The 14414-nt window shown below is 38.6% G+C and overlaps 1 protein-coding gene across 19 annotated transcripts in view; it reads left to right on the top strand.

Moving 5' to 3' along the window:
- Nucleotides 1-14143, top strand: part of BTRC (beta-transducin repeat containing E3 ubiquitin protein ligase) — a 90390-nt gene extending 76247 nt beyond the window's left edge. For 10 of the 19 annotated variants that reach the window (XM_036264526.1, XM_036264519.1, XM_036264520.1 and 7 more), the window contains 5 exons: nucleotides 692-941; nucleotides 1427-1545; nucleotides 2971-3081; nucleotides 4740-4818; nucleotides 11277-11469. In XM_036264526.1, the coding sequence (XP_036120419.1) occupies nucleotides 692-941; nucleotides 1427-1545; nucleotides 2971-3081; nucleotides 4740-4818; nucleotides 11277-11438 (721 nt within the window). In that variant the 3' untranslated portion in view covers nucleotides 11439-11469. Of the gene's footprint in view, nucleotides 1-691; nucleotides 942-1426; nucleotides 1573-1667; nucleotides 1781-2970; nucleotides 3083-4739; nucleotides 4819-6471; nucleotides 6520-11276; nucleotides 11470-13810 lie in introns of those variants that run through there. The other 9 variants (XM_036264521.1, XM_036264522.1, XM_036264510.1 and 6 more) reach the window with 5 other exon arrangements.
- Nucleotides 14144-14414: the final 271 nt, after the last annotated feature.

Raw genomic sequence — 14414 nt, 5'->3', positions numbered from 1 at the left:
ATTCTCACGCTATCCAAGGGTCCCATCTTCTACTGTGAAGCCATATTTACAGTGGATGGCTCTTCTTGATCCCAGTCCCCACTCAAAGCACAGAAGTGGGGCCTTAGACTTAGGGTCTAAGTAATTTTGGGCCTGGACCTGTGTGGTAAAATCTAAGGTTCAGGGTCATCAAGCTCAAATCCACAGTACTAAATCAGTTTGTTGCAGAAGCTTCTTTGCCTATATCAGTTCTAGTCCTGAGGGCTATCCATAGGACTCCAATGCTGCTGTTACTAATCAGATTCTCAGTTTTAAATGTATTTTATTAATGGTATCAGATTAAATGTCTGAAGATTTAGAATAATCTTGAGATCTGGGTCCAATTAGTACATGATGGTGGCTGCTACCTCATTCCTACCTCCCACACATGCCATATTTCAAGTAGTGTGTCCTAAGCATTTCACATTGACAGCATCCCATCTCCTTGTTTTTCCCACTCTCCTAGTCCAGCCCTCTATCTACCACTTCCCCATGGTCCATCAGTACTCTACCTCAGTTCAGCTTCAAAGCTGCAGAAGAAGAGTAGGGTATGGTACTAGCTATGAAGGTGGGGCAGGAGGGATGGGAAGTGCAGGGGTCACATACTGGTAATAGACTGTAGCATCAGTACCATCAAAATCTCAGAAAGCCTTCTTAATGTTTTCTGTTCCAGGGTGTGGGATGTAAATACAGGTGAAATGCTAAACACATTGATTCATCATTGTGAAGCAGTTCTGCACTTGCGTTTCAATAATGGCATGATGGTGACCTGCTCCAAAGACCGTTCCATTGCTGTATGGGATATGGCCTCCCCAACTGACATCACCCTCCGGAGGGTGCTAGTCGGACACCGAGCTGCTGTCAATGTTGTAGACTTTGATGACAAGTACATTGTTTCTGCATCTGGAGATAGGACTATAAAGGTAAAAGGCATTTTTCAGTAAGTCCCCAACTTAAGAATAAGGAAGTTCATATGAAAACATGATCAAGGGCAATTTCATATTGAAACATCACTATAGACTAACTTAATATTTAATTCAGATACTAGTCTATGTGTAAAAAGGTAATAAGTGAGATAAGTTGTGTGACAGTTTTGGTTAAGTATTTTATTACTATAAATAATGGTGAGTGTAAGAAGAATGGGTAAATTTAGGTTCAAGAAAATTTGTATGTAAGACCAGATTAACACCGTAAGAGTAAATCAGTTTGAAGGATCCTCATGTGATAGCAGCAAGCTACAAATTTGCCCTATATTACCATGTATCAAACTTGTCATTGGATTGGTTTGGTTTAGCTCAAGAAGTTGACTTGGCTCAGTCCTGTTTTCTGCTTCTCCAGGACTCCACTTGCCATAGATTTTATTAGTGAAAGCATCAAATCAACTGCCAAATGCCATTTTCTGTTTCAGGTATGGAACACTAGTACCTGTGAATTTGTGAGAACCTTAAATGGACACAAACGCGGCATCGCCTGTTTGCAGTACAGAGACAGGCTGGTTGTTAGTGGCTCATCTGACAACACGATCAGGTGAGCAGCAGGTGCCATTCCCAGAAGGTATCAGTATTATCCTGCCATTTATTGTTTGTGCACAGTTCAAACAAATCTTCAACTGTGTTATGTTTATAATAAAATGTTTTTTCTTTCTGTAGCTTCTTGCAGGTCAAAAGTTTGCCCCAAGCAGAGAGGCAGCACAGCAAAGCCTTTTGTTGATGTGTTTCCTTCCTGTAATAGTTTTATCACCAGATAGACCTATTTAAAAGGTACTGCTTGAATGAAGTAGTAAGAGAGATAAGTAGATTGAGGTTGAAAGCCCTTCTCTTTAAATTTCACCTGTCTACAGTTGGAAAGTGCTAATAAATAGCTAAAGGCCATTTCTCTTTGCCACTAGTCTAAAAAAAAGAAACATTTGTTTCCCTACTAGCAAGTGTACATTTTGTTTTCTTATCATTGCATAATTGGCCAGAGAGTTACCAGTCTTTGAAATTATAAAGAATCCATAAGTTGAAGTATTTTTTGGTGTTTTCCCTTCACAAAAATGAACAACACAGATATGAATTGAATTTGGATGATTTATCAATCTTCTCCATTCCTTCAAAGAAGTACTAAGAGGATGAAAGGGCCATTTTAAAAAACAACTGATAGAGCTGTCATTATATGTAAGGAAATTATCATTCATAGAAATCATTTGGATTGGTCTGAAAGCATACAGTTTTTGTATGTTAGTATATAAAAGTTTCTGAGAACTTACCTTGCATTTCCATTAAATGAGAAAGACTGTCCTTGACAATGGGTGACAGCATGAGTGTCCTCAGTGAAAGATGTGGGCATGCTTTGTGAGGGCAGGATGTCACTGACATTCTTCATCTCGTTCTTATTGGTGATTTCAGGAAGATTACTGTTCTTGACTTGGTGTTTTTCTTTCCCAGGCAACTATGTGCATTGAATTCACATCTTGGAGACCCTGGTTACAGAATTATATAAAGCATTGTGCTATATATACTACGTTTGAACTTAAATCATACATTTTTCTACCTGAGTTATACGGCAGAAAGGAAATAAATTACATTGAAAGCAGTACATTTTTGTATGGGTGTTGATTTATTTTATTTCTGTGGATTTTTTAAAAGATATTGAAGTATGCCCTGGTCAGATTGGCTCAGCAGTTGGATCATCGGCCCACAGATCGAAGGGTCTCGGGTTTGATTCCAGTCAAGGGCACGTGCCTTGGTTGCGGGTTTCCTCAGCCCTGACCAGGGCTGTGCAGGAGTCAACCAACTGATGTGTCTCTCTCAACATCCATGTTTCTCTCTACCTCCCTCCCTTCCACTCTCTCTAAAAAATAAAAAAATCAATGGGAAAACATTTATTTTAAGATATTAAAGTATATTATTATAACATCCCAAGCTTGGGAAGAATACATGAAAATTCACGTGACTCAATTTTCTTTTCCAGGTTATGGGACATAGAATGTGGTGCATGTTTACGAGTATTAGAAGGCCATGAGGAATTGGTGCGCTGTATTCGATTTGATAACAAGAGGATAGTCAGTGGGGCCTATGATGGGTGAGTTTGCATCTACATCTTGATCCCTCCTGCCTTAGGATATTAACTATAGCTTCTCCTTGTCCCTAAGAGATTATAGATTTCACAGAAAGGACCTAATATAATAGTTCTTGTTGTCTAATTTAGGTAGTCACCTCTCCTTTGTTTACTCTTTTCAAAAATATTCTTCCAGCCCTAGCCGGTTTGGCTCAGCAGTTAGAGCATCAGTCTGCGGTCCAGAGAGACCAGGGTTCGGTTCCCACTAAGGGCGCGTACCTCAGATGCAGTTTGTCCCTGGCCCTGGTTGGCCATGCGGGTAGCAGCCACTAGATGTGTCCCTTTCAGGTTGATGTTTCTCTCTCTTCCTCTCTCTCCCTCCCACACTGTCTGAACAAAAAATGGAAAAATGTCCTCAGGTGAGGATTAAAAAAAATATATATATATGTTCTTCCCAATTATTTAATTGTACTTGTTTGCTTATGATTTTTATTGATATTTGGGTTTTGGGGTATATATTTTTCTGTTTTTCTCTATAAAGCAAAAAACTGAACAAATCTAGTATAATAGGGATATGAATATAAAATAGTGACTTACTAATAAAACTAAAACATTGGAAGGCAATATCTATGGGGCTTAAAGTGGTAGGATCTTAAATTTTGATATCTTTGAATGTTTCCAAAAACTGCAGCTCCCTTGTCTTTACTTTTCCTCACATTTCAGTTACAATGAGTTTAATAATTTTTATTTTATTCTGTCTCATTTCCAATGAATATAGAATCCATTCATGTTGTGGATGGATCCCATGTCTAGCAACACTAAATAACATAGTAAATTCTTACAAAAGTATATTTGGTTATGAAAACCTCTTTATCATTTCTTCTTCTCAGGGTACCTAATTAGAGGGGTACAAAGCTACAGTTCAAATATTGGCAGCTTTTTAAATATCAGAAACTAACCTAACAGCATTATGTTAGTGTGTATGAACTGACTATATTGATATGTTAAGACAATTCAATCAGCAGGAAGTGTAGCAGGCCTACTTCTTCTGCTTTGAGTCAGCCATCACTCTCATACCCTTGGGAAATTGTTCAGGATGTGATGACATGTTCCAGTTAGGGCCAAGGTTATATTTTCTCATTCCCATGGTTTTTATCTGTACCCACTTTTCTTGGGTTTTGTCTGTTATTTACCTTGAGGAGATATGAACTATAATTAATGTTTAGAAGGGCTAAACTTTTATTTAAATCAAAATATGAGTATTTTTAATATAAACTCCAGAACTCTTAAATGGACCCCAGTCCTCTAGTACATGTGACCTGGGCCATTCTTCAAACTGACCAAAAAGGACATGCATCAGAGCACAAGTTTAGATCTAAGTGATCCTTTTATTAAGAGGTCTAATATATAAGATCTTTTTAACCCTAAAATATGTTATAACTTTACTGTTCAGTATCTTCATCAGTTTGGTTAAAGATAACCTGTTTCTCGTTTTTAAGTTAATCACATACATTTTCCCCTGTCAAGACCAAGAATGAATATAAGAACCAAGTCTCCAAAACAAAAAAGTTTTTATATATTTCTTCACCATACATATTTATTGTCATGATGTTTTGGTATTTTTCTTGTACTCTCTTAATTTTGCTTTTAAATAAGGTTTTTGTCCCCTTTTTGATCTTTAGAAAAATTAAAGTGTGGGATCTTGTAGCTGCTTTGGATCCCCGTGCTCCTGCAGGGACTCTCTGTCTACGGACCCTTGTGGTAAGAGTCTTATTGTTTAAAGGGAGTTGGGGAGCAGGAAGGAGAAGAAATTAAACATTGATGTGCTGTGGAATACAGATCTGGATTTGATAGTTAGAACCTCACAAAACCTACTACTAAGTGGAAAGGCAACCAATACATGACAATAAAATATGTTTATATAGCGCCTTTCATCCAAAAGTGCTTTAGAGACTATATATGGAGAGAAATGTGGCAGCTGTTTAACAGCTGCACAGCAACTCTACACATCAGTTTAGTACAGGAAGTGAATAAGAATTCTGTATGCACCAGAAACAGTAGGGGGTACTTAGGGAGAAGGAGCATAATTACTCAAATTGGAACCTGTCCAGAATCTGAAGACCTGCGCACCTGTACCTGCAAAAAGTGCCATGGGAGTCTGCATGAACCCCCTGGTCAACCCCTTAGTTCTACATCCTATTCAAGGGATGCTGCCTACAGCAACTTAAATCCCATCTTTTTTATTCCCTGTATACCCCCTTGCCTGAACATCTTGACATTTGGAAAAAGAAGTGACACAAAAGGACTAATGTTACCTTTGAAAGCATTGAATTCTTTATCATAGTGTTTGCCAAAGGCCTGGATTAGAAAATGTTCTAAGGTTAAAAGCTGCTTTCATTAGAAAATGAAGATTAGGTGGGGCACTAGGGAAGACAGAGTTTTTTGCATAATTCAGGAAAAAGATGAGAACAAACATTTGAATCCTCAGTATTCTGAATCCTGGCTCAACATTTAGGCAGGCTCTGCTCTAGAAAAGAGCTACATTTCTTTCTTTCTTTTTGGATTTAAAGCTAATTCTTTCAGTACTAAACATGCTTTACCTTCATGTTTCACACATTTTTTAAAACAAATTCTTTCGTTCATTTACAATTAATCTAAGTCTGGTTTTTAAGGTATAACTTACATATAGAAAAATTGTTCATTTTTAGTGTACTGCTATGAATTTTGCAGATGTGTAAATACCACAATCAAGTTATAGAAAATTTCCATCATCCTCTCAAAATTCTGTCCCTTAAAATCACCCCTAGCAACTATTCATCTGATTTCTGTCCTTGTAGTTTTCCTGTCTTATGAATGTCATATAAATTAAATCATACAGTATGTAGCATTTTGCCTTTGGCTCTTTTTACTTCATTTAAGATTCATCCTTGTTGCCCTGGCCATGTGGCTCAGTTGGTTGAACACCATACCATGTACCAAAAAATCACCAGTTCGATTCCTGGTCAGGGCACATGCCCAGGTTTCAGGTTCGGTCCCCAATCAGGGTGCATATGAGAAGCAACCAGTCGATGTTTTTTTTGTGTTTGTTTTTTTATTTTATTTTTCTTTACTGATTTTAGAGAGACAGAGGAAGGGAGAGAGAAATAGAAACATCAATGAGAAAGAACATCCATTGGCTGCCTCCTGCATGCCCCTCACTGGGGATCAGGCCCACAACCTGGGCATGTGTCCTGACCGGGAATCAAACTGGCAACCTCTTGGTGCATGGGGTCGACGCTCAACTACTGAGCCATGCCAGCCGGACTATTGTCAGGTTTTTTTTTAAGATTTTTTTTTATTGATTTTTAGAGAGAAGAAAAGGGAGAGAGAGAGAGAAATATTGATGTGAAATATCAATTGGCTGCCTCCTACCAGGGATCGATCCTGCAACCCCAACATGTGCCCTGATCTGGAATTGAACCAGCAACCTTTCAGTGCATGGAACAACACTCAACCGACTGAGCCACACTGGCCAGGGCTAGTATTGTCAGTTTTTGTTTTTTTTTTATTATAGCCATTTGAGTGAGTGGGTAGTGGTTATAGTTTTCATTTGCATTGTGGTAATTAACGGTGTGGAACATCTTTTTTTAAATTTTTATCCTCACCTGAGGGTATTTTTCTGTTGATTTTTAGAGAGAATAGAAGGAAGGGAAGGAGGGAGGTGAAGAGAGAGGGAGAAACACTCATGTGAGAGAGATACATCACTTGGTTGCCTCCCACACAACCCTTACCGGGGCTGGGGATCAAACCAGCAACCCAGGTCCATGCCCTTGACTGGAATCCAACCTGCAACACTTTGGTCCAAGGGCCAAATACCCTAACCACTGAGCAAAACCAGCCACGGCATCTAGAACATCTTTCATGTTCTTTTGTGAAGTGTCTGTTCAAATCTTGTCCTCATTTATTGAGTTGTCTTAAATTTTTAAAAACAGATTTAGTGAAATATAAGTGACATACAAAAAGTGGATATATTTAAAGTATGCAACTTAATAAATTTTAATCAATGAAACTATCATTTCAACCAAGACAATGAATGTATCCTCATGCTCCCTATGTAATCCCCCCTTCCATTCCATCCATTTTTCCCTGCTCTAGTCCCAAGCAACCACTAATTTGCTTTCTGTCAATATTGATTAGTTTGCATTTTCTATGATTTAATTAATGAAATCAAAAAAGAATATGGTCCCTGGCCGGTTTGGCTCAGCGATTAGAGCATCGGCCTGAGGTCCAGAGAGACCCGGGTTCAGTTCCAGCTAAGGGCACGTACCTTGGTTGCAGTTTGTCCCCGGCCCTGGTTGGGTCATGCGGGTGGCAGCCACTTGATGTGTCCCTTTCACGTCGATGTTTCTCTCTCTCTCTCTCTTTCTCTCTCTTTTCCTCTCTCTCCCTCCCACTCTATCTGAACAAAAAATGGAAAAATGTCCTCAGGTGAGGATAAAAAAAAAAAAAAGAATATGGACTCTTTTTGCCTGTTTAAGCCTAATTATTTTGATATTCACCCATGTTGTTGATGTAAATCAGTAGTTTATTGCTAAGTAGTATTTCATTGTATGGTTATACCACAGTGTATCCACTTACCAATTGATGAAAATTTGGATTGTTTCCAATTTTTTGCTATTAACAATAAAGTTTCTATAAACATTATGTGCAAGTCTTTATGTGACCATATGCTTGCATTTTCCCGGGTAAATTCTAGGAGCAGAATTGCTAGATCATATGGTAATAAATGTATGTTTAATTTTAGAAACTGCCAAACTGTTTTTCAAAGTAGTTATACCATTTAACATTATAATACAAATGTGCAGTTATTCCACATCCTCACCAATACTTATTGTACAGTCTTTTTAAAATTTGAGTCATTCTAATAAGTGTCTGGTGGTACCTTATTGTGATCTTTATTTGCATATTCCTAATGTTAATCATCATTTCATGTGTTTATTTGCCATGTTTATATCTACTTTGGTGAAGTATCTGTTTGAATCTTTTGCCCGTTTCTTTAACTGAGTGGTTTTCTTATTGAGGTTTGAGATTTCATTACATATTCAGGATACCCATTTTGTTTTTTCATTCCCTTAAAAAATCTTTTGAAAAGCAGAAATTATTAATTTTGATTAAGTCAAATACATCAACTTTTTCTATTATGGTTTGTGTTCTTTGATATTACATATATTTTTTTAAATTTTTGCCTAGTCCAAAGTCACAAAGATTTTCCCATGTTTTCTTTTAGAAGCTTTATAGTTTTAGGTTCTACATTTTGGTCTATAATTCATTTTGAGTTAATTTTTGTGGTACAAGTTATGGTTCAAAGTTCATATGGATATCCAGTTGGTCCAGCACCATTTATTCAAGACTATCCTTTTTCCTCTGAATTGCCTTTGCGGCTTTGTCAAAAACCTATTAACCATATGTATGGGGGTCTACTTATGGACCTATTCCACTGATCTTTTTGTCTGTTTATCTGTGTTAATGCCAGTATCATACTTTCTTGGTTACTGTAGCTTTTTAATAACTCATGAAGTCAAGTCCTTCAACTGTGTTCTTTTTCAAAATTTTTGGGGTCCTTTGAATTTTCGTGTGAATTTTAGAATCTGTTTTGCCGCCCTGGCCGGTTTGGCTCAGCGGTTAGAGCGTCCACCTGCGGTCCGGAGAGACCCGGGTTCGGTTCCCGCTAAGGGCATGTACCTCGGTTGCAGTTTGTCCCCGGCCCTGGTTGGTCGTGCGGGTGGCAGCCACTCGATGTGTCCCTTTCACATCGATGTTTCCCTCTCTCTCTCTTCCTCTCTCTCCCTCCCACTCTGTCTGTACAAAAAATGGAAAAATGTCCTCGAATGAGGATTAAAAAAAAAAATAAAAATAAAAAAAAAAATAGAATCTGTTTGCCAATTTTATCCCACCCCCAGCCCCAAAAATAATCTGCTGAGATTTTCATTGGGATAGTGTTAAATCCAGATCAATTTGGATTGAACAGAATTGACTTCTTAACAGTATTAAGTCTTCTGATCCATGAATACAGTATATCTCTCAATTTGTTTAGGTCTTTTAAAAACTTCTCAGCAGCATTTTATAGCTTTCAGTATAAACCTCTTATACATCTTTTGTCATGTTTATCCCTAAGTATTTCATATTTTTAATGCTATTGTAAATAGTATTTTGAAATTTCTGGGTTGTTCAATGCAAGTGTGTACCAATACACTTCTACTTTTTCGATCTGTGTACCTTTTATTTCTCTTTCTTGTTTTATTGTACTGACTAAGATTTTCAGTACAATGTTCAAAAGAATTAATAGCAGTACATGTCCTTATCTTGGGGTAAAGGAATTTGGTCTTTCACTATTTTATATATACATACATAGAGATATGTGTTAGCCATAGATTTTTCATAGATACATATTATAAGGGGATTAGGAAGTTCCTTTCTGTTCCTCAGTTGCTGAGAGTTTTATTAGAAATATATGTTGGGTTTTAATAAATGCTTTTTTAAAAATTTTTTTTTTTTTTTAGAGAGAAAAAAAGGGAGAGAGAGAGAGAAACATCGGTGTGAGAGAGAAACATCTATCGGCTGCCTCCTGCACACCCCACACTGGGGATAGAACCCGCAACCCAGGCATGTGCCTTTGACCGGGAATCAAACCTGTGACCCTTCAATGTGCAGGCCGACGCTGTAGCCATTGAGCCACACCAGTCAGGGCAGCTAATACCTTTTAAATAATGTCAATAAAATGAAGTAACATATTAAGATAAATTTCGACAAAATATTAGCAGATTGAATCCAACAGTGTATAAAACTAATTGCACATCATGACCAAGTGGGATTTATTCCAGTTATTCAAAGCAAGTATAATATTTTTAAAAATCAGTTAATATAACCCAACATCAAAAGTTAAAGAAGAAAAATCATATGATTATATCAATAGATGCATTTGGCTAAATCCAACATCCATTCATGATAAACTCTCAGCAAACTAGGAATAGAGGGGAACTGTTTCAACTTCATAAAGAAAAATGCAAATTAAAACTCCAATGAAATACCACTATACATCTATCAAAATAACTAAAATTTAAAAGATTGACAGTATCAATTTATTGATGAAATGAAGCAACTGGAACTCTGATAACATGGCTAGTAGGAGTATAAATTGGCACAACTTTTAAAAAACTGTTTTGCCATCTCTACTAAAGCTAAACATACGTCTTCATGGGCCAGCGGTTCTACTCCTAGGTGAAATGAGAGCATATATCCATCAAAAGACATGCACATAAATGTTCATAGAAACTTTATTTATAATAGCCAAAACTACAGTAAGGCTATAATATGTCCACCATAGGAGATGATAAACTGTAGTGTGTTCATATAATGGAATATCAATCAGTAGAATAAAGAATGAACTTCTGTTGCATGCAGTAACAGAGAGGAATCTTATACTGTTGAGTGAAAGAAACCAGGAAAAAAGAATACATGCTGTTATGAGTGTATTTATAGGAAATCTAAGAACAGGAAAAATGAATTAATGAGAGCAGTGGAATGAAGGTAGTATTGACTTTGTAAGGGGCATGAGAGTGCTTTCTGGGATGCTGGAAGTGATCAGGGTAGTGGTTACTACAATGGTGTGCTATATATGCTTATAACTGCTAATGAGAGTCAAATATTAAATTGTTATGAATGTTTAAAGCTGGTTGGCCTCATACAGGTAGCTTGAAATTGGCCAGGATAGGAATTTTTACACCATGAAAATGTGTAGATGCTTTTACAAATTGGGGAGAGTTAATTAATTGATAAACACTTACTAGCACACCACTTCTTATTGCTCATCAATACTTGGCCTCTAATTGTAGAAGAATCCTAGAGGTACAGAGAGAGGTAAAGGCCAGGGAGGTACTGAGCAATGGTCTTGTTCATCCTAAGCCTAGGAGAGTTAGCAATGAGAAACTAGCATACTATTTGACATGTCTCAGCTCTAATGAATATTACTTTGTGCATGAAATCAACTGCCCAATATTTGACTTTTCCATCTCGCCTTTCATTCAAATTAAGTTTTTTTTCTCTGTATTCTTGAAACAGCTAAATGGTAGAGAAAATTATCAACATAACATAGACTTTCCATAGACTCTTTTTGATGTGTTGCTGAATTTGTGTCCTTTTGATTTTGAGTAGTTCAGAAGTTTCTGTTTCTGCTTCTATAGGAGCATTCTGGAAGAGTTTTCCGACTCCAGTTTGATGAATTCCAGATTGTCAGTAGTTCACATGATGACACAATCCTCATCTGGGACTTTCTAAATGATCCAACTGCCCAAGCTGAACCCCCCCGCTCCCCTTCTCGAACATACACCTATATCTCCAGATAAATAATCATACACTGACCTCATACTTGCCCAGGTATGAAAAAGAATTGTGTACATAGTACTGTGGGTAGGAGATGGAATATTGGCTGTAAAGGTGTTGCCAGTTCATGGAACCTTCTCATATCCTTTATCTTTCCAAGTCCTGTAAAGCAAGGAAAGCAGACATCATGAGACAGGGCTGGGGCTGTGTAATGGATTCTGCCTTCATTGAGGTAGCCAGCTTCAGTTCTAGATGATTCTTGAACTAGATCCAGATGACCCTTGTGTAGTAGAACTAATAATCCCTGCCCCAGTTAATGGGATTGTTAAGAAAGTAAATGATTTAGCCCTGGCCAGGCTGCTCAGTTGATTAGAGTGTCATCCACATACGCCAAGGTTGCAGGTTCGATTCTCGGTCAGGGCACATACAAGAATCAACCAGTGAATGCATAAGTAAGTGGAACAATAAATCAACCTTCCTTCCTTCCTCCCTCCCTCCCTCCCTCCCATCTAATCTATCTCTTTCTTCATCTCTCTATCCTTTCCTCTCTCTCTCTAAAAAAAATCAATAAATAAAAATTCAAAAATTTTTCAAAAAAAAAAAAGAAAGAGATTTGAATCAGTTTCAAAACTAAGAGTAATGACTCAAAAGCCTGTGGCTTTGTAGTTCCCGATTAAACCAGTACCTATAATAAAGACCCTTTAAATCAGGTAGATAATCTAATGTGTGAATGGGAAAATCTCATAGTGAAATATGCTAACCTCTCTCCGCTCTGCCTTGTCAGTGCCACTTGATTATAAAAGGTAGGGTTTTTTAGCCTTATCCTCACTCTTCACCCCCTCTAAAAATGAAAAGAACTAGAAGTCTGGAATTGGTGAGAACTCCATGTATTTTCCCATTCAAGTCTTCATCCTCCCTCTGAGGCAGGAAAAGATCCTAAAATTCATCTTTATCTATATTGTGGTATATTCAGATCATACCTGATGTCCTAACCAGTTCAAATACATAAAGTTATCATTGATTTGGGAAAACTGTACTACTACCGGGGAGCATCGCCATCCTTATGATTTCTCGTTTCCCACACTTGCCTCAGTGCTTGTGGCAGAAGTATGCATTTAGTACACTTTCCTGCACATCTTTTTACAGTGGTTCTTCTGAGTGGGGTGGTTTGTGACTTGCTGGGCTCATTTCAGTGCTCACTTCTCACAGAGGACATGCTGCTTCCTTACTCCTCAGCCTCTTCAACCAAGTCACACAGGCAGACCATGGTGAGAATCCTAGCTGTGTGCCCTTGGGCAAGTAACTTCCCAGAGCCTTAATTTCCTTATTAGTTAAATGAGGGTTGCGGTACATACTACCCAGAGCTGTTTTGAGGATTGCATTGAAATGTTATATGTAAAATTCTTAGGCCTAGCACCTAACAAGCCCTTAGTAAAAAGTGGTTTATGCCCTGGCCAGTTTGGCTCAGTGGTTAGAGGATCAGCCTGTGATCCCGAGAGACCCGGGTTCAGTTCCCACTAAGGACACTTACCTCGGTTGCAGTTTGTCCCTGGCCCTGGTTGGGTCATACAGGTGGCAGCCACTCGATGTGTCCCTTTCACATCGATATTTCTCTCTCTCTTCCTCTCTTTCCCTTCCAGTCTGTCTGAACAAAAAAATGGAAAAATGTCCTCAAGTGAGGATTAAAAAAAAAAAAAAGTGGTTTATTAGTATTAATATTGTAATCATCATGGTACCTATTCCCTCCTTTTGCCAGAATTTTTTGTTCCTGAGATTTCTATGGCATTTTGCCATATTTAATATTCTTCCTGGTGCTCTTATGGCTCTCCTTCCCCTCTCACCCCTCAAACATACACATCCCATAAGAGTCTGTCTCAGGCTTTTCTTCCTTATCTAAGCTCCCTTCTTTGGCTGCCTTATCTCTTCCCAAGGCTTCAGCTCTTATCTCAATGTAGATGACTCTCAAATGTGCCTCTCTCGTCCCAGCCTCTGCCTTAGTCTCCAGACCACATATCCAGCCACCACCTACAAATCTGTCTTTGAAGACCATTCAAGGCCAGAACCTCAGAACTGTCCTTACTTGCTGTACCTTTATAGGTAGCAGGCAAAAGCTTGATGCTACACTCACCTTAGTCACTCTTAATCTCAAGACATCAGAGTCCCTCTGTGTGAGCACTGTGGCCCTGAACATGTCAGTGAGCCCCCTTCTAGGTCCCCAGACAGGCCAAGTAGCCTTTAACAGAAGCTCCTGCTTAGCATAGGCCAAGAGCAGGCATTAAGAAGGAACTCTGAGCCTTTCTCCCAGTTGATAGCTAAGCTAATAATCTTTTTCTCATAGAGCAAGTGAGAAATACAGGGAAAGGGACTAATGATTATTTGCTCTGTTTTCACACAGGACTCATTAAAGTTGCGGTATTTAACGTATCTGCCAATACCAGGATGAGCAACAACAGTAACAATCAAAATACTACCCACTTTCCCTGGACTAGCCAAAGAGTGGGGCTTTGAGACGCCTGTTGGGACACAGCGGTCTGCAGTTGACTCAGGAGGGTCTGCCCAGCACAGCTGTCTGCTTCCGTGCTGCTATCAGAAGATGTCTTTTATCTTTCATGAATGATTGGAACTTTTAAACCTCACCTCACTTCCCCTCCTCCTTTCCCCTGTGCACCTGTTTCTTCCTCATTTGGTTCCAGACAAAGATGACTTATAAATATATTTAGTGTTTTGCCAGAATCTCTCTTGCTTTGCTGTTAAGCAGAAGAACCAGTTTCCCTATATAGCCTGCTGGGAGAGACCCACTTCTAGGGGAGAGGGGGATGCAACTTCAAGCCAGACAGCACCCACTGTCTCCTTGTGAACTACAGGAATGCCCAGCACCTGGCACGTTCTGCACAGCCCCTCTATGCTTAGGAGACAGCTGTCTGTATAGCCCCTGAGGCAAAAGAGAGAGACAACAAGAATGAGCACACTGGAAGGTCTGGGCCGCTTTCCTTCATCTC

The sequence above is a fragment of the Molossus molossus genome, unplaced genomic scaffold (genome assembly GCF_014108415.1).
Source record: "Molossus molossus isolate mMolMol1 unplaced genomic scaffold, mMolMol1.p scaffold_m16_p_17, whole genome shotgun sequence".
Lineage (NCBI taxonomy): Eukaryota > Metazoa > Chordata > Mammalia > Chiroptera > Molossidae > Molossus > Molossus molossus.
Note: the sequence above shows the minus strand (reverse complement) of the source record. Positions and strands in the feature narration are given on the sequence as shown.